The sequence below is a fragment of the Chlorocebus sabaeus genome, chromosome 26 (genome assembly GCF_047675955.1).
Source record: "Chlorocebus sabaeus isolate Y175 chromosome 26, mChlSab1.0.hap1, whole genome shotgun sequence".
Taxonomy (NCBI): domain Eukaryota; kingdom Metazoa; phylum Chordata; class Mammalia; order Primates; family Cercopithecidae; genus Chlorocebus; species Chlorocebus sabaeus.
Window position 1 is genome coordinate 14,139,519 of NC_132929.1, and position 23,349 is coordinate 14,162,867.

The 23,349-nt window shown below is 34.4% G+C and overlaps 1 protein-coding gene across 1 annotated transcript in view; it reads left to right on the forward strand.

Moving 5' to 3' along the window:
- Window positions 1-22,207, forward strand: part of SPRED1 (sprouty related EVH1 domain containing 1) — a 100,429-nt gene extending 78,222 nt beyond the window's left edge. Inside the window, exons 5-7 of the mRNA XM_008017098.3 lie at window positions 4,330-4,488; window positions 14,343-14,444; window positions 17,259-22,207. Coding sequence (XP_008015289.2) covers window positions 4,330-4,488; window positions 14,343-14,444; window positions 17,259-17,909 — 912 coding nt within the window. The 3' untranslated portion in view covers window positions 17,910-22,207. The remainder of the gene's footprint in view (window positions 1-4,329; window positions 4,489-14,342; window positions 14,445-17,258) is intronic.
- Window positions 22,208-23,349: the final 1,142 nt, after the last annotated feature.

Consider the following 23,349-nt stretch of genomic DNA (forward strand, 5'->3'; position numbering starts at 1 on the left):
AGAAACCAATTAGATTTGCCTGAAGAATAATGGGACAAAGGCTGGGAACAAGGAAATCAGTTAGAAACCTACTGAAATAAGACAGGCAAAAAAAGATAATGAGGGCTTTGCATTAAGATGGTGAATAGTGGGTATTGAGAAGAGGAAATGGATTTGAAAGATATTCAGAAGATTGCCTTGTTTAGAAAATTATTTTATTGACATAAAGACATATTCTGCATGAATTCAGAAGGATTTGGGCAAAAGTATAGTATGTCTCAGTTAATTATTTCAGATGAAGAGGGAAAATGTATTTAAGCTAAATGATTTCTTTGATACAGTATATTTGTATTATACTTTTAAATATTATGATTTATCAGGCACAGTGGCCTGTACCCATCTGTAGTATCAGCTACTAGGGAGGACCAGTTGAGACCAGGAGTTTGAGGCCATCCTGGACAACATAGTAAGACCCTGTCTCTTGAAAAAGAAAGGCAAAACAGGAATAGAATTGATGCTAAACCTGTCTCATTCTAGCAATAATATTAATTCATAAACATGGTAATTGAAAAAAAGATCAGTCTCATTGAGTCACCTCTCCAATAAAGTTTAAAATAATAGCAATTTAAAATATAAAATGGTTGTATATCAAAAGTAAGGGAGAAAGTATTCAGTACCTTGATTTTAAAATTATATAAAAGTAAGCTTACAAAATTAGAAAATTAATCATACCATCAAGGAGTATTAACCTTCATTTTATTTCCTTCTAACTTTTTATCTTTTTATGACTGTGATAATACTGTAAATAAAATTTTATATACTGAGTTTTTAACACTAAACATTTCCTGTATTATATATTACGTTATTCCCAAACCTGATTTCAAATGACAGCACCATATTTCACTTTATGGGCATATCATAATTTGCTTCACCATTCTCTTATTATGGCATGGTTAAGTTGTTTCTTTTTACTATTAAAAATAGTTCTCTACCTAGAGGAAAAGAAGTCATACGAAAAAGATACTTGCACATGCATGTTTGTAGCAGCATAATTTGCAGTTACGAAGTACGGAACCAGCCCAAATGCCCATCAGTCAATGAGTGGATAAAGAAAATGTGGTATACACACACACACAAACACACACTATGGAATACTACTCAGCCATAAAAAGGAAAGAAAGAATGGCATTTGCAGCAACCTGGGTGGAATTGGAAACTATTATTCGAAGTGAAGCAACTCAGGAATAGAAAACCAAACGTTATAGGTTCTCACTCGTTCTCACTCATATGTGGGAGCTAATCTATGAGGACCCAAAGGCATAAAAATGATACGTTGGACTTTGGGGACTCGGAAAAGGGTGGGAGTGGTGAGGGATGAAAGACTACACATTGGGTACAGTGCACACTATTCGGGTGATGGGTGCACCAAAATCTCAGATATCACCACTAAAGAACTTATTCGTGTAACCAAACACCACCTGTTCTCCAAAAAAACTAGTGAAATAAAAAAATAAAAAACTTTAAAACAACAACAAATAATAATTCTGAGAAAAATACTTTGTGCCTAAAGCTTTTTCCATTTTAGTACTCTTTTCTTTGCCAGATTCAAGAAGTGATCAAAATGTGTGACTGTTTTAAAAGCTTTTGGTACAGTTTATTAAAATTGCTTTCCAGAAAGAGTTGTTCCAGATTTTATTTTACTTCTTTGTGTGTAGAATTAGCAATGAATGAGTATGCCTGTTTTCCTTATCACCACTTCTTAAAAAACTTGTAAATTTAATATGCATTGAAACTTTTAACTTACTGAAAGAGATAATTAGGTAGTAGGAAGATACTTTTTTTCTAGTTTAGGATTCTCTAAAATGTTAATTTGATTCTTACAATTCATGAATAATATATACTTCATTGTAGATTGTATACTTTGCATTTTCAAACAGTCTTTTGTTTGCCATATCTGCCACTTGAATGATGCTTTGGTTATTTTATTCGCTGAGACCCATTTAGGTGTGTAGCTATAAATTCATTGTGCAATATGAACTATTCCTATTTAATAGGTTAATTCCAGGTACATTGGTAAACATTAAAAATTCATTTGTTACTTAAATATTACACACAATTTAATGAAGCAACAAACACTTGTGATATTTTCTTTAAAAAAGTATTATTATTTAAAAAGTATTATTTAAAGTAAAATGTGTTAATGTTTAATTTACAGGATGTAAATAGAATAACCCAGCTCATTACAGCAAGACACTAAGTTTGTTCATATGCAGATTTGCTTAAGTCAGCTTTATTTTAATTTATAATTTTAACATGACTTCTCAGTTATAATTTAGTAAAAGATAATCTAATTCAAAAAAAGTCTCAATTAAAAGCAATATCTTTTTTTTTTTTTTTTTTTTTTTGAGACGGAGTCTGGCTCTGTCACCCAGGCTGGAGTGCAGTGGCGGGATCTCTGTACTACTCCTAAAACTTACGCTTGTTTATAGTTTTCAATCTCCTGAGCATCCCAACCCTGAGATTGTTTAGGCAGATATTCAATTTGTAATAAAAAGAAATTGTGCACCTGTAATCCCAGCACTTTGGGAGACCAAGGCAGGTGGATCACTTGAAGTCAGGAGTTCGAGACCAGCCTGGCCAACGTGGTGAAACCCTGTTGCTACTTAAAAAAAAAAAAAAATTAGCCAGGCGTGGCGGTGGGTGCCTGTAATCTCAGCTACTCAGGAGGCTGAGGCAGAGAACTGCTTGAACCTGGGAGGCGGAGGTTGCAGTGAGCCAAGATTGCATCACTGCACTTTAGTCTGAGCGACAAGAGCAAGACTCCGTTTCAAAAGAAAAAAAAAAAAATTGTGATTTAGAGAAGTTAAAGTAAGACAAAATTCTAACTTAGATCTTTTCTCACCTATTTTTTTTCTCCCAATATTTTCTTCTATTCAGTTTGCTTATGATTTTTGACAATCATTTGAGTCATTTATTTTCAAAAATCTCTGGAACAAATAAATATATTTCCTGAAGTTTTCTACTCTTCCCACTTTTGATTATCTATTTTGAAAGCATGTTTGCTGGATATCAGTGTTTAGCCAACATTTTTCCAATATTTTATCAGCAACTGTCACAACACGTTGGGACAGCTGTTATGAAAATTGGGTAAAAATAGCAGCCAGTTTTGACATAATTTTAAGTGACAGTAGATTCTCAGATGTATTTTTAATAGTTCAATTGCCTACTCCTTGATGCAATAACAGCTTTGAGTTTCAAGAGCATTTTTAATTATTATTATATCCTGTGATAGCCCAGTGTCATAAAATAGCGTTGGTATTACAGTGATTTTCTAACTGAGTGATTGCATGCCAAAGGAATTAAATGAGACAAGGCTATTTTTTCTCTAGAACAAAAACTAGAACTTACATTTATACATTTAAAATATCTTAGTCATTTTTGAATTTTATTTGTTAATTTTAGAAGTAGCACCAACAAAATCTTTTAAATCTTTTAAAAAGAAAAGCTTGTGGAAGGTTTGAACCCTTAAAATTGTTAGCCCTACAGTGATTGCTCTGAATTATTTTAGAATAAGCTAGTGAAAGTGTTTCAGCCACTTTTACTTGGATATCAGCTTTTTTCTTAAATAATTACACAGTGATGGGAAAAGTAATATCCCATTTCTTTAAAAAATTAAATGAAACAAAGCCCTTCCAGGACTTTGTGTTTTGTAGTGTACTAAATTTTACTTACTTTAACATTTATTTTATATAAATTATTGTTTATGACATTTTAAAAGCATGTCTTTAGTGAATGTCATTTATTGAGCATATCTCCCAACCTAAGTCTAGTGAGAGTGCATGATTTAAATCCTACATAATCAGCAAGTTGAGGCTAATTTATTCATTCACTTATTCAACACGGTAATAGACTACTGTTGTCTTCTGTCTTTTGACTCACTATCAATAGCAGAGTTGGAACATTTTTTTTAACTTGCAAACTAAAACGTGGATTTGTGTTTTCTTCCTAATAATTTCTGCATTTTCTATGTACATTTATCACTTTTATTATAGTTAAAAACATAATTAGATAGCTCTTCTACATGACATGGTTAGCCTTTTAGTTCTTCACATTATTTTTAATAAAGCCCGTTTTTCTCAGGAAGTTGAATTTTTCTCAAAGTTCATATTACTGTATTTTGACATAGCTTTCTAACCACGTACATTTGAGTTTTGGGAATTGCAATTTATAGTAATGGCAGTGATACATACTTACTGACTTGCCAAATACTAATACATTTTTAGTATCTTATTTTGTGGTGGTGGTGGTTTTTATTCTGGCAACTAATGAGTTGAGGGTTGTTCCCAACAGGCAACTGAAGAGGATTCTTCCAGTTCTCTAGTGAAGGATCACCTTTTTCAGCAAGAGACAGTTGTTACCAGTGAGCCTTATAGAAGCTCAAATATAAGACCTTCTCCCTTTGAAGATCTGAATGCCAGAAGAGTCTACATGCAAAGCCAAGCCAATCAGGTAAGAAGATAAAGTATTTTTTCAGCACGTTGTTTATATGTGTAGAAATTGGATGATGTCTTAGATAAGGACATTAAAACCATATGCCCTTTACCAGACACAGTAAAACAAACAAACAAAAAAAACCAGGATAATTTGATTTATAATGAATCAAATCCAGAGTGAAACAATAAACATATACACCATAAAGTCCTATATGGGTGTAGTGATTGAGCAAGGGGACATCACAAGCATTCTTATTTTACCCCTTATCTCACAGGAAAACTTTCAATATTTATCATTAATTATGATGTGTTTACTATATGTTTTTATAGATCTCTTTATCAGATTAAGGATAACCTTTTGTTCTTACAGAACTAAATTTTTATTACATGCTTTTTCCGCAGTAATTGAGGTGATTCTAATTTTTTCTTCCTTTATCCTGTTAAATTGCAGTCATTGGTTTGCAACCTTGCAGTCTTGGAATAAACCCATCGTGGTTGCCATGTGATATATTCATTATACACACACACATACATATATACATATACATTCAAGCATACGGATTTGTCAGTATTTCATCTTGGATTTTTATGTCTGTGCTTATAAAAGAGATCAACATAATTTTTCTTCCTTATAATATTTTTTTTCCTTTTTTTTTTTTGAGACAGAGTCTCACTCTGTCACCCAGGCTGGAGTACAGTGGCATGATCTCGGCTCACTGCAACCTCTGCCGCCTGGGTTCAAGTGATGCTCCTGCCTCAGCCTCCCGAGTAGCTGGGATTACAGGCACCTGCCACCACACCTGGCTAATTTTTTTGTAGTTTTTAGTAGAGATGGGATTTCATCATCTTGGTCAGGCTGGTGTCGAATTCCTGACCTCGTGATCCACCCACCTCAGCCTCCCAAAGTGCTGGGATTGTAGGCGTGAGCCCTGCACCCGGCCCCTTACAATGTTTTTATCAGCTGTTGCTATCAGGGTATGCTGGCTTTATAAAATAAGTTGGACAGTATTTCTTTTTTGCATGTATGGAAGAGTTAAAGATTGGTTGTTATTTCTTTCTTAAAGGTTTGGTAGAATTCCCCAGTGAAGCCATCTGGGCCTGGATTTTTTTTTTTAGATGGTTTTGAACTATGGAATTTTAGTTTCTTTAACAGACACAGGACTATTCACGTTTCCTAATTGTTTTTGTGTCAGCTATCACAAGTTATAGTTTACAGTAACTTTGTCTATTTCATCCAAATTTTTAAGTTCATTGGCATAAATATATCCCATTTTTGGTTGCTGATATTGAAAATATGTGCCTTCTCTCTGATTATTCTTGCTTAGGAATTGATCATTTTTAGCCTTTTCAAAGATAACTTTTGGATTTTTTACTTTTTTAAATGTTTGTTTTCTATTTCATTGATTTCTGCTTCTTCTATTTGCCTACACTATTACGTTTTAGCTTTATTCTTCTTGGTTTTAGATTCTTGTGAAAGCTTAGTTTCTTGATTTTTGTTTTCAGCTTTTTTCCTCTTTTTCTCTCTTTTTCTAATATAGGTATTTAAGGCTATAAAATTTCATTTAAGTGCTCTATCCACATTTTACAATATTTTCTAGTTTATTAATTTTTAATGGAAAATTTTAGACATACCAGAGGTAGAATGAATAAAGGAGTGAACTACCATATGCTATTCTGCTTCCAATACCCATCATTGGCAAAATGATGATATGCCGTATTTTTACCATTATTCAGAAATGGGTTGTTTCATTTCTAAATATTTGGGGTTTTCTAGTTTTCTCTTTAATGTTACAAATAAAGATTATTTCATGTATGACTTCATTTTTTTTGTATTTGTTGGAACTTGGTTGATGGCCCAGCATATAGTCAGTGTATTTTGTTGTTGTTGTTTTGTTTTATTTTTGAGATGGAGTCTCGCTCTGTTGCCCAGGCTAGAGTGCAGTGGTGTGATCTCAGCTCACTGCAAGCTCTGCCACCCGGGTTCACGCCATTCTCTTGCCTCAGCCTCCCGAGTAGCTGGGACTACAGGCGCCTGCCACCATGCCCAGCTAATTTTTTGTATTTTTAATAGAGATGGGGTTTCACCGTGTTAGCCAGGATGGTCTTGATATCCTGACCTCATGATCCACCCACCTCGGCCTCCCAAAGTGCTGGGATTACAGGCGTGAGCCACCGCGCCTGGCCTAGTGTTTTATGTACATTAAAAAAGAATGCACATTTTTAGTAGTTGGGTATAACAGCCTTTTTGTTAAATCGATTCTTTTGTCATTATGAGATATCCTCCTTTGTCTCTAGTAATACTTCTTGCCTACAAATACTTTGTTGATATCTGATTACATCAATTTTCTTCTAGTTAGCACTTTCACAATAGTTTTTTTTGTTTGTATTTTTCCTTTTACTTCCAACATTTCAGACCTCTCTTTTAAACCATATATAGTTGGGTTTGGGTTTTTTTTCCCCAGAGTGTCTTTGTCTTTTAATTGGAGTATTTAGTTCATTTACTTTTACTACAATTATTGATATAAATCTACCATTTTATTCATTTTTTATTTGCCCCATTTGCTGTGTTTTTTTCCTTCACTGTGCTTATTCAAATATATTTAATTACTTGATTCTCATCCCTTTATTAGCTAATTAGTAATACAGTTGTTCAGTATTTTTAGTGATTATCCTAGAGATTACAAATGTATCTTGCCTCCTTAAAATCTATCGTGTATTAATGTTTTACCATTTTAAGGATAATGCACAGATCTACAGTATCTTAACTCAGTTTACCTCCTTTTTACCTTTTATGTAATTGCTATTACAAACTTTATCTCTATAAAATTTAAAACCTTACAAAAATATTTTAAACAGTCAGCATTCATTTAGGTTTATTCACCTTTTTATGACTTGACATTCTTCAATACCTTATGTATTATACTTCCATCTAGGATCATTTGCTGTTTATTGGTGCTTGCTGAACCTCAGTTTTCATTTATCTGAAAAAAAATCTTTTATTTCCTTCATTTTTGAAGGATGTTTTGCTTTTCATTGAATTCTGTTACAATTTATTTTCTTTCATCAATTTAAAAAATGTAATACCATAGAGAAGTTTCTGCCCTTCCTATTAAGAAATGATATCTTTATTGTTTTCAGATGTTTTATTATGCTATACCTAGGTATTAGGTTATGTATTTTGTTTTGGGTGTACAGAGCTCCTGGAGTCTGTGACTTCATGCCTTTGAACAGATTTAGGAATTTTCAGCCAGTAGCTCTTTAAATGTTGTTTGAAGCTCAGGGAGAGCTAAAGACTGGAGATAAATTTTGGAAATCATTATCAGAGAAAGAAAATTGAAACTATGGGGACAGTTAGAATTACTTTGGAAGACTATGTTCTATTTTAAAACTATTAACAGTAGGGAATCACTAAATATTGAATCAGTGAGTTAAGAAAGAGCAGTCATATTAGACGAACCAGAAAAGGGTGTCTCAGAAGCCTGGGGAGGACAGTGATGGAGTAAGGAAAGGAAATGATGGAGTAGTTAGTTAATATTTTACAGCAAAAATGCCCCAATAAAATTCAGATTCATTTCTATAAAGGTAATTGATAACTGTACCACATTTTCAGTGGGATTAAGTGGTGTGCATGACTGGAGAGGAAACCAAGATGATGTTTGCTAGCCACTTCTCTAGAAGCTTGACTGCAAAAGCCTTCCTTAACAAATAGATGGAGTTCGAGGGGTCCAGGGTCAAGAAATGAATATGGTCATAAGATAAAGAAAGTGGAGAAATTAAAAGATTCAGGACAGAGAGAAATTGATAGAGAAAGGTGCAGCAGAGACTGTAAAGACAGGAGAATTGCATGAGAAGAGAGAGGTGCAAGTGAAGTTTAGGTAGAGTTACAGATTTGCTATGGAGACAGAAAGTTAATGAAATTCAAACTTGATAAATTCAGCATTGTGGGCCATACTATTCTTGTCCTAAAGTCTTAAAAGTGGGTAGAGAGAGAACAAAAAAACGTCTAGATCATCTAGGACCTTTTCTTCCAGCAACTTTCATACCATAGCAAATACAGTTTGAATTATTCAAGGTAGACATGGATTGTAAAAGTCTCCAAGTAAGTCTCCCAGGCTCCCTGTAGCTTTATTTTTCACTGATCATTATTATTAATTTTTATTATAGCTGGTAACTACTATGTGCTAGATACTGTTTTAAGTGCTTTACTTATGTAACTCTTAATCCTCACAACAAACTGGCCAACTACCTAATTTTAGTGATTAAAAATTATCTGTAGTTTATGTATGTTGTCCAAATTTATTATGAAATTTTATAAAAAATTAAAGAAAAATTAAGGAAAAAATTGCAAGCCAGTTTTACCTTGAGCAAAATAATTGCAAGACTAAAGGCTAAAAGCAATCTGCATGTTTTCGCTAGAGATTTTGGGATATTAGAATGAACCCACCAGGAGTCATATTTGCTTATAAGCATCCAGGCATCCTATGAGACATTTGAATCTGGAGATACTCATTTTAACAGTTTTTAATACAAAATATATTCCCACATATTGAATGGGCAGAAAAACTCATGTCAACGTAGGAGAGAGGTAAAGTATGCATATCCTGAACTAATTCACTGATTCATACAGTTGAGCAGGGAAAGGAAACATGGTGAATGGAACACAGGGACGTTATGATATACCAGTATTCCTCATCCCAGGCCCAGGGAATTTATTTGGCCTACCTTCTTTGGCTGAAAGAACTATAAATTTAAAGGTGTTTTTTGATTAATGGGGAAAAAGAACTGAACTCTTCTCCCAAAATAGTAATGGCGGTTATGATGGGGTGGTTGAATAAGGTAGTTATCAGGTAGAAAGCACAAAAAGTGCTAAATAACTACAGAGAGAGACGTGAACAACATTTGGCAGACAGCTCTTAGCTTTGGGATTATGACATGGCCTCTAGAGCCTATTCTGTTTGGGTCTGAATTCCAGCTTCTTTACTTACTGGCTGTGTGGCCTTGGACAAGTTACTTACGTTCTTTGTGCCTTAGTATCCTCATCTGTAAATTGGTATAATATCAGTATCTACCTCCTAGAGTTGTTATGAATATTAAATAATTAATGTTTTATATATAAAGCACTTAGGGAAAACGTCAAATAAATAGAACAATAATACTTGTAATTGATACTTTTTCTTTTCTCCAAGATTGATGTGACTTAGAGAAACAAGGGTTATATTATATGAATTTGCATAACTAGATGTTTACACATTTGCTGATGTTATAATCGGTGAACTTCTCAATTTAATAGGAATTATAATGGAATGGTTTTCTCTTTTAAAGCTGCAGTAGACTATAGCTATACGTATAGTAAAGAAATATTGTAGAAGTTTCTTAATAGGAATAAAACACAGTACCATTCAGCACAGTGCTGTTAGGATAGTGTAGCAATTGTCCATTTGTATGTGACCCAGAAGGCCTCACAGGATGAGTTTTCCATAGTACAGAATCTGGCCCTCAGCTTGCAGACCAGACACCTTATTTTCATAGGATACTAGGACTAAAGTCATTTTCAGAGATTCAAGTAATCGAGTTTAAGAAAATGATAGGTGAAAATCGGAACATAAAATTTGATTTCAACCGTCCTGAGGACTGTAGTTACTTGTAGTAGCGTGATTAACACATTCTCTACCTAAAATAGGTCTTTATCAGATCATCACTGAAAGCTAGCTTGGTGAGTGTAAATGCTCAACAAAATAACTATGTCCTTTGAATGTTTAATAACATTCAACTGGGGTAAATTGATGGGTCCTTTTCTACAACAGAGGAACAACCTTGCCAAAAGGACTAGACAGTTGCCTTGCTGAACTATAAAGAGTAAGCTAGCAAGTTAACTTACTAGTTTTATGAATGCTGCTAGAAGACGTGGCTGCTGGGTCAGAGACAAAGGACTTTGTTATTCTTCACAGTACAATAGTAGCATGAGCTTCATGTTTGTGTTGGTTTCCCTTGCTCCTCCAAATCCCATGGGAATGATGCTCAGAAATACATTGTCCGCTCAGTGGATTTGCATCCCAGCTTTGGAACCCTGAACTTAGGGAAGCCAAGTCTTTTATAATGACTTTTAATGCAGTTCAATAGCCTGCCTTACTTGCTGAGGAAGGAGATACTGTCTTTGTTATACTGGACACTAAACAAGCCTGTTTCCAAAGGGGAAACAGTATGTCTTTCAAGGGTATCACTGTACAGATGTCCTTGAAAAGACAGTTCAAAACAAAAGGCCGGTAGTGCATATGCTCACTAGATCTGCAGAGATGGGACCCATAAAGAATTATCAACTGCGTTAGCTTAGGTTCCCTTAGTAAAGCTTCAATAGGCATTGCCAGTGTTTGTCTTTGACTCGTTTTTTAATGCTTTGAAGAGCTACTAAATCTTTTGAGGCCAGGCATGGTTGCTTACCCTTGCAATCCCAGCACAATGGGAGGTTGAGGTAGGAGGATCACTTGAGACTAGGCATTTGAGACCACTTGGGCAACATAGCAAGACTCCATCTCTAACATATAAATTTATATATACATATATATGTGTGTGTATATATACACATTTATATATACATACATGTGTGTATATATATAATATATAATTATATATGTATATATAAATTAGCCGGGCATAGTGGTACACACCTGTAGTCTCAGCTACTCAGGAGTCTAAAGCAGGAGAATTGCTTGAGCCAGCGAGGTCCAGGCTGCAGTGAGCCACGCACACCATTGCACTCAATCTGGGTGATAGAGTAAGACCTCGTCTCAAAAAAAGAAAAAAAAAATCTTTTGGATGGATAGATACATTGTTTCAAAGTTTAAAAGGCCTGGAAGCCATTATATAGTTCTTTAACTCAGTTTCTTTTACTTTCACATTACCGGGTTCATTTCACTGTAGACAAATATGACAGCATATGTCAGAGATTTATGACATGTTTAATACATAAAAAAGAATATATTTACTGAATACTTGAGAAACCACCAAACAAAACAGGAACACCCCCAGTCTATACCTTTGCTTTCATCCTAGAGGTAACTATTTCCTGGAATTGTATTTGTCTGACATTCTCATGCTTTCCTTGATAGTTCTAAAACTTGTTTCTTTTTATTCTCCCAATTGGATATTTCAGTTGTTTTCAGGTTTTTGTTGTTAGAGGCATACTACTAGTACAAACTTTCTTGTCCGCAACTATTCATGTGCATGAGTTTCTTTAGAGTATTTAGCATTTGATTTTTGACAATGATGTGCTACAGAAGGTTCTGGGACAAATTGGACTTTAGGATTCATGTGTATGTACCGTGCGTACAGGGAATATGTATTGAGTATTGAAAGACTTTGGAAATAACTGTGATTGTTCCGTTACAAATGGATTTTAACTGCATGCTCTCATACGGCCTTTTGCTAGGTAATCAAATGTTCTGTGTCACTTGTCTGTATATTCTGGATTCAGATCTTTCTGAGTTTTATTTGCGGCTAGTATCTCCTAGTTTGTGATTATTTTTCACTCTTTGTGGTGTTTTGGTGAACAGACATTATAAATTTTAATGCAGTTGAATTTATGATATCTTTTATTATTTTTACAGACCCCTCCCTATCCTTATCTTAAAGATTTTCTTCCTAATCTAAAAGTTCTAAAGTTTTGTCTTTAATCCACTTTAAATTGATTTCTATGGTAGGGATCAAATTTTATTTTTCCACATAAGTTACTAATTGTCCCCTCACTATTTATTGGAGCCTTTCTCTGCACTGATACGCAGTACCATATCCGTCACGTCAGATTGCTATGTATGTTTGAGTATTTCTGATGTCTCTAATCGAAATTAGTACCACATTGTCATCTTTACTCTAGAAATGCTGTAGCTCTATAATAACTTAATATTTGTAGAGAAAGTGCCTAACTTTGTTATTCCTCTTGGATCTTTTTTTTTTTTTTTCCCAGATTTGGCTGTTTACCCTTTTAAAAAAATTAGAACCAACTTGTCAAATCTGGTGACGAATCCTTTTGTGGTTTATATTTGAATTACTCTGAATGTGTATATTAGTGTAGGGGATAATTTATCATCTTATTCGTGAATATGATATATCCCTCTGTTTAGCTCTTTTTCTGTATCTTTATATAAAACTTTGCATTTTCTTTGTGAAAGGATAATACATATTTTATAGTGTTATTTCTTTGTACCATTTTTATTGTTTTATTATAAATGGAATCCTTTTAAAATTTAATTGTGACCAGCTTTGAAGAAGCATCTCTTACGACTTTTTCAGCTGATAAATTTTCCTGAAGATTATAGCAAAAGGACCAAATTTTGAGGATATTAAAAAGCAGAAATTAATTGGGGTGTAACTTATCACATCTGTTTTTAGTAAGTGTGAAAAGGTCAATATTGTCCATTTATTTGTCTTTTCACTTAGAGATTGTGTGAGAGAGCTAATATTCAGATACCCTATTGACTCAGGTAGTTTTCAAAGTGTGTATTGTTTAAGTGGTGTGTATGACTTTTTTCTGAGACAGTGGTGAGAAAATGGACATTTTTACTCTTTAAAATAGTTCTTAGAAATACATATTTAATATACTAGTTGAGGTCATTGTATTGTACCAGGAAAGAAAATGGTTCTCTCTGCTTCCTTTTGTGTAATGTTCTTCTGTTTTTCACTTGACCAAATACCTAGCTTATTCTGTGTTTCCTTCAAGTCACATTTCCTTTCATGCCTTCCCAGACCATTTAATCCATAGTTATTTCCTCTTGTTAATTTCTAAATTCTTACATATTCTACTTATAAACATAGAATGGCCTCCATATTGTATCATTAAATGCAGAAACCAAGGGCACAGTACAAAGGGTCCTATTTTAAAGGGGTGTGTGTGTGTGTGTAAAAATTTTTGGAAGAATATACTAAAAAAATTTTTTTTATGATAGTTAGCTTTTAAAACTGAGACTGAAAGGTCTAAGATGGAAGGAAGATTTTTACTTCATGTGCTTTTATACTATGTGAAAATTTTGCTATCTGCATGTATTACTATTTATTTTCAGGGTTATAGTTTTTATTAAGTATATTACAGTAGGAGTTGGATCAAAATTATCTGGAAAAATAAGAAGTAAACAAGATTGCCAAAATGTTGATGATAACTGAGGCTAGATAATAGACCCGTGGTGATTCATTACATTATTCTCTCCTTTTATGTATATTGGAATTTTTCACCATAAAATTTTAAAAATTAAACATTCATACATTTTAGCTGTAATTTAGGTCTGAAATGGGCTTTGCAATTCAAAACACTTGTAAATGTATCAGGACACTAAAGATTCCTATTTTTTCATTGCTATGTAATTCACCTACCACAAAATCATCCTTTAAAAAAGTATATAATTTGGTGGTTTTTATTACATTCACAAGCTTATGCAGCCATCAGCAGTATCAAATTCCATATCACTTCCCAAAAAACCCACACTGATTATCAGTCATTGCCACTCCTTCCCTATTCCCAGCCCCTGGCAACCATTATTGTGACATGTGTAACTACTTTATTTCTTTTTGTGGTTGAATAATATTCCACTCTATGGATTTACTACATTTTGTTTATCCATTCATTAGTTGATAAGTATTTGGGTTGTTTGTACTTTTTTGACTATGTATTCATTACTTGTTAAAGTTTAAATGTGTAAGAAAAGACCTACAGTTTTTGTTTGTGTTTTAGGTGGGGGGAAATAATTATATTTTATTCTCAAAACCGTTTTTGAAAAACTTTACTGCTAATAGGTTATGAGGTTTTGGAATATACACTGTACATAGTTTCATTAAAAGTAAAAAATTCTTGTGTCATTTAAGTAGAAATTGTTTGTATTTTAGATAACATTTGGTCAGCCAGGCTTGGACATTCAAAGCAGAAGTATGGAATATGTACAGCGGCAAATATCCAAGGAATGTGGAAGCCTAAAGTCCCAAAATAGGGTAAGTAATGTTAGTTTATCTTCTGATTTGGAATTTAACTAATTAGTATATAGGTGAAGTTTTCCAGTCTTTCTAATTCTCCATATAGTTGAATTGCACTAAAAAGTTTTTCATTGTGTAAATTTGCTGCATATGTGCTTATAAATGCCATTAGTTAAAAACTTTCCAAGCTTCTCATTCGAGTCTAAAAGATTGCTGGAGTTTTTCGTCAGATAGGACCAAAAGGAATTATATATTGTTAATTTAATAAACTGTATCTGTCACCCTACCTTTAGCTCAGACCTAAAAATTTTTTAACCCTAATTCCATATATCTGGGGAACGGAAGTGTACCCCAAACTGAGTCAGATGCTTACTTGTAGTAGACTAGTCACTATGTCCAGGAACTGGAGCTAAAGATACAAATTTGTCTAGTTAGAAGCCTGCCTGCATTTATGGATAATGGAAGGAGTCAAAAGACTTAATTTTGTTCTTTGGCCTCAAAGAGCCAACCTTCCCAGAAGGGTTGTGGAGGTAGGGGTATTTTACATCATTTTTCAGAGACTTTTTGTGTACCAAAGCTATAAACATGTATGTCTTTGTATTAATTTGCTAGGACTCCCACAATAAAATACTATAGACTGGGTAGCTTCAACAACAGAAATTTATTCTCTTAAAATTCGTAGAAGTCCAAGATCAAAGTTGTTGGTAGGTTTGGTTTCTTCTGAGTACTTTCTTCTTGGCTTGCAGGTAGCTGCCTTTTCACTTTGCCCTCACATGGTCTTTCCTCTGCACGAACATCCCTGGTGTCTTTCTCTGTGTGTCCAAATTTCTTCATAAAGAAAACAGTCAGATTGGATTAAAGTCTCTCCTAAGGGCCACATTTTAATTTAGTCACCTCTTAAAAGGCTCTGTCTCCAAATACAGTCACATTACTGGAGGCTAGGGCCTCAACATATGAATTTGAAGAGGACATAAGTCAGACCATAACATTTTGTCCTTTGTCCCCAGATTCACGCCCTTCTCACAGGCAAAATACATTCATCCTCATCCCAACAGCCCCAAAGATATAACCCATTCCAGTATCAACTCTTAAGTCCCAAATCTCATCCGAATAACATCTTTCAATCAAGTGTGGGTAAGACAAGGTACATATATCTTGAGGCAAAATTCGTCTTCAGCTATGAACCTGTGAAATTTGTAATTTCTTAGTACAAATACTATGATAGGATAGGTTAGAGAATATCATGATAGGAAAGGTACAGGATAGGCATTCCTATTCAAAAAGTGAGAAGTTGAATGGAAGAAAGATGTCATGGGTCACAAGCAATTCCAAAACCTTACAATAATTCCATTAGATTTTTAAACTTTTTAAAATATTTTAAGATTTTTTTAAAAAGATTTTAGAATTAAGAATAATCCTTTTTGTTTTAATGTTCTGCCCTCTGGGCCTGCTGGAATGGTAGCCCCACCCTCTCAGCTATAGGTGTCAGCATTGCCCCCAGGGCTCTGGGCTGCTACAGCCTGGCCCACCCACACTGAGGAATTGACCCCACCCTCTGGAACTGCCTGCCTTCAGGCTCATTCTTCCCTTTTCTTGAAAGATAGTCATATTTCACATTACTCCCTTGGCCCGTCTTGTAGAATTCCAGAAGTCCAACAGTCTTCCTTCATTTTGTCCTGACTCTGTCCCCTTCATTCCAGATTGACAGCATTTTGTTTTACCATATGATTGTCCAACTACACCCTAGATATTCTCTCTGAACATGCTTTCTCATTTTATTGCAAATGGGTAAACGTAGAACGTATCAAATCTTCATGTTCTCTTCCTTTTTGCTTAACAGTTTCTTCTTTCAATTTCTCTCTCTCCTCTCGAATGTTACTATAAGCAGCAAGGAAAAACTAGACTACACCTTCAACACTTTGCTTAGAAATATCTCCTAAATATTTAGGTTAATCACTCACAAGTTCTACTTTCTAAAAAACACAAGAACACAATTTAGCCAGGTTATTTGCTGCTTTATAACACAGGTTGCCTTCCTTCCAGTGTCCAAAACATGTTCTTCATTTCCGTCTGAGATCTTACCAGAATCACTTTTAGAGTCCATATTTAGAAGCAACAGTCTCTTCAAGGCTCTTTCTAACATGCATCTCAAAATACTTTCCACCTCTACCCATTACCCAGTTCCAAAACCATTTCCACATTTTTAGGTATTTGTTAGAGTGGCACCGCACTTTGACTAATACTGACACTAAAATCAGTACTAGTCAAAGTTTTCCAGAGTAGAACCAACAGGATAGATGGATGGATGGACGGATGGATGGACGGACAGACAGACGGACGGGCGGGCATACGGACAGACAGAAGGGCGGGCGGGCGGGCGGACGGAGGGATGGATGGAGGGAGGGACGGACGGACGGACGGAGGGACTGACAGAGGGACGGACGGATGGATTTTATTTTAAGGAAATGGCTCATGCAATAGTAGAGGTACAGATCCAAAATCTGCAGGGTAGGCTGTCTGGAGACCCAAGAAATAGTTGTAGTCTGAGTCCAGAGGCACCCTGCTGGCAGAATTTCTTCTTGCTCAGGGGGAGCTCAGCCTTAGTTCTAGTAAAGCCTTCAGTGGATTTCATGAGGTCCACCTACATCACAGAAGGTACTGTGCTTTGCTCATAGTCCACCAATTGAAATGTAGATCTCATCCCAAAAACATATCATGGAAACATCCAGAATAATATTTGAACAAATATCTGGACACTGTGGCCCCACCAAGGTGACACATAAAATTAAGCATCATAGCCCTCATTGCAGTTTTTATCTGTTTCTTTTTTAGGTACCTTTAAAATCAATCAGACATGTCAGCTTTCAAGATGAGGATGAGATTGTCAGAATAAACCCTCGAGATATCTTAATACGTCGCTATGCAGACTACAGACATCCTGACATGTGGAAAAATGACTTGGAAAGAGATGATGCTGATTCCAGTATTCAGTTTTCTAAACCAGACAGTAAAAAATCAGACTATCTGTACTCTTGTGGGGAGGAGACTAAGTTAAGTTCACCTAAAGACTCTGTGGTATTTAAGACGCAGCCTTCCTCATTAAAAATTAAGAAGTCAAAACGAAGAAAAGAGGACGGTGAACGTTCTCGCTGCGTATACTGCCAGGAAAGGTTTAATCATGAAGAAAATGTCAGGGGAAAATGTCAGGATGCTCCAGACCCTATTAAAAGATGCATATATCAAGTTAGTTGCATGCTCTGTGCAGAGAGCATGTTGTATCATTGTATGTCAGACTCAGAGGGAGATTTTTCTGATCCCTGTTCGTGTGACACTAGCGACGACAAGTTCTGCTTGCGATGGTTAGCCCTGCTAGCTTTGTCTTTCATTGTACCATGTATGTGCTGCTACGTCCCTTTGAGAATGTGCCATCGCTGTGGTGAGGCATGTGGTTGCTGTGGTGGGAAACATAAAGCTGCTGGATGAAATGGTCCAGTGCCAAAATGAGCTTAAAATCTTTGTTTCCAGGAATTAGCTAACTTGGATTTGTGGAAGCTTTTGGCAAGCAATATGGAATCTTGCCTGGTATCATTGGGGCCACACATGGAGGAAGCAGAACTCATCAGTTCTTGGCGTTTCACGCCATGCCCAACTTTTCCCTTGAGTGCATGGCATGTTTTGTTACAGGTTGTAGAGTATTTGCAGAAGGAAACCATTTCTGGTTATTTGGCTATAAAAAGTCAGCATAAAATATGATCCAACTAAAAGGGATTAATTTTTTGGCATTTTTGTATATTTATGCATTAGGTGATGGGACTTTTAAAGGTTTGAATTTATTAGGACATGAACTAAAAATAAAAGTGCACTAGGGGACAGTTGATTTCAATTTAAGAAAAGTTAACACTTGGCAATTACAAGAAGTAAAACAAGTGCAACTAAATCATTTATTAGTTGTTTTTTGAAAGCAGTTTTATGTATAAATAACAAATGTTTATATTTAACTAAATGTAAGGTACGAATTATTACATATTAAACTTTTCTTCCCCTTCCTAGTTCTGAAGTAGATATATATATATGTATATCTACTGTCACATTCCATATATTTTGAATATTTAACTCATCTAGTTAATAATGTTTTTATTCCATGTGAATGATTTGATATTTTCATCCTTATTTCTCTTTGGCTACAATTTATATTGAGTTATATCTGTACATTCTGGTAATCTAAAATCCTTAAAAATACTCTAATAGCCTTGAGTGACCAACTTTTTTTTTAAAGCACAGATGTAATTGTCTAATGTTTTGATGGGAACGTAACACTTATTTTTATATAAAAAGACTGAGTAAACAAACATAGAAAAAAAGTGAAGTTTTTTAGTTGTTTTTGTGGTATTCAACCAGCAAGTTGTTTTCTTTCAGAGTTTCCTCCTTCAAAAAATTATATTGCATTTACAAATGTTTTACAAGGCAGAAAGTTTGACTGGATAGTCAGTGTAAAAGCTTCCTCTTGAGATCTTCATTTATCATTCTGCTAAACCAGAATATGTTCAGCTGTGTTACTAATTTTTTAGCTTAATCCTCAGTGCTTATTATTTACATAACAATGATAACTTTTTATCAGTTACATTTTATTTTTATTTAAACTGGCCAAAAGCAAAATTATTTTATGTTAAAATGTGTGCTAAACTATCCCAGGAAAGTATTTAATCCAACATTGTAAATGAAGTATCTTGTACATATAAATGTATTTCTTTTGCAGAGCATTATATTACTGGATGTTTAATTTACAAAATAGTTGGATAAATGTTCCAACAAACCTTAAAGTACCTTGAAGTCAAATTGTCTGTTTTTGTTTTTGTTGTTGTTTTCTTAAGTGTTACATTAAAACTCTAACCAAGGAAAGGGTTCTTTAAGAACATTCCCTTAGAGGGATAAAGTTGAGAAGTGTGCCTTTTTTTTAATGGCTTGAAGTTTCAGAGGTGATAAAAATTAAAATCACACTACCATTTGAAGCTCATTTTCTATGCAGGTTTTTAAACGTCATTTATGTATCGTTCTTTTTATATATCACACATAAGCTTGTGTTAGCTTTTTTCTTTTGCCCCGGATCAAACGGAACAATGTATATAACACTATCTGTCTGTAAAATACTTTTTTTAAGAAAGCATTTATATTTATATGACAGCTTGAACTGACAACATTGTGTATATAGATCATCTTGAAGTATTATTTCACATTGAAAAGAAGAAAAATATATTGATAACTATAGATGTTATGAAGAAGAGGGTATTTCTAGTTTTGTACTAAAAATCAATTGGATGAACTAAATCCAAAACATGACACTGTAGCAGCAGTTTTAAGTCTTATTTTTACTGTTTATATATTTGAATGCTGCTACAACAGATGATCTTCATCCCTGAAGTTTTCAGCTAAGCTTGGTTTCCTAGAATAGACTGTTAACTTTCAAAATTTTTATTGGTGAAATGGAAATACTGTTTTTCCTTGTGAATGAATTTTCATATTTGTAAGTGCTAAGTTTATAATTCAGGTTTGATCAAGGTGTGAATTACTGAAGAAAATAACTTGCTGGCTCTATAGGAAAATGCTGTGGAAATGAACTGTGTATATACTTCTGGGAGGAACAAATTTAATCATTTCTTCTGTTAAGCACTAATCAGTATAGTGCAACTCCTGGTTCTGTACTGTATTTTATATGCAACATATATGCTTTAATATTTTAATGTTTGTGCATTAATATTTTCAATTTGTTTAACCACTTTGCTGCTAAGATTTTGCCGTCCCATTCCCATTTTTTCCTTTACAATTTTAAACAAGTTTCTTCATTAAAAACTATGGTGATGAAATGGTTTTTATTTTACCTTGGATCTTTATAGTTAACATACCCAGTTTCTAAATCAGTCTATAAGACTAACTGATGATATAATGTTCTCTGAATCCTTATGTGGAAATTTTCTTTTGAGTAAATTAGAATTCCTTTGTGAAAGCAAATGGGTAGTTTAAATCACTGATTCTTAAACATGTGTATAGGCACCTTCAGGAACATTTTCTCATTCTCTGTACAGATTCAGCACTGCCAATTGGCTTTTCCCCTAAAACTTTTCTTTGTTTTTATCTGATATAAGCAGATGGCTCAAGACAGCTGCTTCAGTAATAGGATTGAAAATGGAATCATCTAGATGGTATGACAAGCAAGACTGGTCCGATGAACTTGTTTTGTTCGGAATTGATAATTCTTAAATGATATTTTTCCTGGCTTGAAAAGGGACATCATTTGATTGCTGAAGAAGTATGTCGTGTGGAGCTTCAGCACCACCTACTGGATGATTTCCAGGCCAGAGACGTGAGATGGCAATAGGGATCTGACAGGGTTCATCACTACTACCATTAAAGGGCTATTTATATGGTGACCACCTCTACCAGGGAAACCAGGAATAAGAACTATCTCAAAGGAATTGTAAAACGGTTATTTTCCTAATGTGTCTTTTGGCTTGCTGAAAGATTTTAAGCACTTTTTTCTTACATATCCTGTTTTAAAATATTGGTTGATATTTGGGACTGGCAATCAAACTTAATGGATGTACTGAGGCATTTATAGAACCAGTTGCTTTAACTCTCAAAAGCCATTACCAAAATGGTATTTTTTTCCTCCTTCTGCCAGTCAGGGAGAATTTTTAAAAATAATTCTCAAAACATGGAAAAACATAATCACACCTGTATTTTATCATGACAACTTCAGAAAGAGTGTGTGTGTACGTTTCTTTCTGGTTTTTTTGAGACGGAGTTTCACTTTTGTTGCTCAGGCTGGAGTGCAATGGTGCAATCTCAGCTCACTGCAACCTCTGCCCCCTGGGTTCAAGTAATTCTCCTGCCTCAACCTCCCAAGTAGCTGGGATTACAGGTGCCCACCACCATGCCCAGCTAAGTTTTTGTATTTTTAGTAGAGATGGGGTTTCACCATGTTGGCCAGGTTGGACTCGAACTCCTGACCTTAGGTGATCCACCCGCCTCAGCCTCCCAACATGCTGGGATTACAGGCGTGAGCCACTGCCCCCAGCCGTGTGTATGTTTCTGAGATGATGATGGGGTGGGGTTAGAATTTAAAGGGAAAAACTTGAACTACATATTTTCATTGGTTATTCAGCAGTGCCTAAAATGAGCTTTTGAAGTAATGTAAATGCACTTTCAATTCATGTGTGTAGTGCCATCTGATATCTTGGGTAAGTCTTGCTTTTTCTTTTCTTTTTCCTCTCCCTTGCCCCCTTAATTAAATGGCACAGAAATGTTTCTTAATATGCATGTAAGTCTCTAGAGACAGGAAATGTGCTTTCCTCTAAATGGTCAATGTAAAGAATTTTAAGGATATTTCTTGTGTTGAAATTTATGTTCAATTTTGTGATTACGCTTGGAAATATGTGTTAAATTGGGTTTTTAATTGTAGCCCAGAGGTGCATTAAGAGGTACATTAAGCAAGTGTAACATTTTTTCCGCATAAAACTTAGAAAACTTTAGTTACCTGAAAAGCAAGGATTCTTTACTAATTATTATGCTCATTCTCGATTTGACTTCCATGATCACATTTTAAAGTGTAAGAGGAAGCACTAGAAACTGGCACTATTGTTGCACTAAAAAAGTCTATAAATCATGATAATAACACCATGAGGTCTTTTGCAGTGAGACAGACGTAAAGAATGAATTTCTTTAAAACAAACACAACCTGAGGTGATTTACATAAACCAAAAGAAAAAAAAAAAAAGGCTTTAAGGTATTAGGTACTGTTTGCCTAGCAGCCAGGTGGTTACAAGACGTTCATATGCTTTGGTACACTGAAATGTTAGCCATTATTCCTGAAAGCTTCTTAAATTGCATCAGTTGTTAGTCTTGAAATTTTTCAAGAATAAATGAGTTGAAAAGTCTTTGTATTAAAAATACACATAGATTTTTGTGAACATTTCCAGTGTGTAGTGTCGTTTGCTTTCTATTTCTGACCTCAAAAGTGCCTCACTTGTATATTATTTCCATTAAAAGCTTGACTGCATTCTTTCTAATGAACAATGAAAAACTGTTTAACTTATGTCATAATGTGTCTCCTCAGATACAGTTAACTAGCTTGATAGTTTTGAGTATATAATGTAAATAATACATTATAAGTTTGTAACCATTATACCCATGTCATTGGACATACCAGATGATTATCATAAGATTTTATTTTAATGGTTTTTTTCCCTCCTGGAATTACCTGATTAAACCTATCATGAATTCTAAAAGGACTTTTTCTTATTCTCCTAGAGCTTATCAAATTATCACATAAGAGATAATTACTGGAGGAGAAAGTAGTAAAAATGGAAGCTTTTGATAATTCTGTTCTTTAAAAGTATATTTTTAAACTGAAAGTTCACATATAGTTCATCTTAATAACATTTATTCATCCTTAATTCAGATTTTTTTTAAGTCTCTTACCTAATAATGTTATATTTATTGGTTTGGTAACATGTCGCAGCTAAGCTAATGACCTTAAGTGGCAAATGTTTAACCCAAGACTACTGATTTTTTTATATTCAAGTCAGTTTCATAGTTTTACTTAACTTACAATATAAACAAAAAATAGCGCATAATCTAAATGAAAGGTTATTAGGACAGTAATCAAAAATTATAGTGTATCTCAACACCAGAATAAGTTGGATTACTATATTATAGTTTATTTGAAAAATCAAGGAGTAACTGTATCTTTACTATTAATTATGAAATGTAGTCTCATGTGCTTATTTACAGGTTTTTCAGAATTCGCTTTACATTCTTCGCATCAAGTTAATACCCACAAGTAAGTAGAATAGCTTTTATAACAGGGAAATTGAAACTAGGGTTCTAGCTTGGCTTTCAATAGAAGTGTCATGCACATAATGCTCCT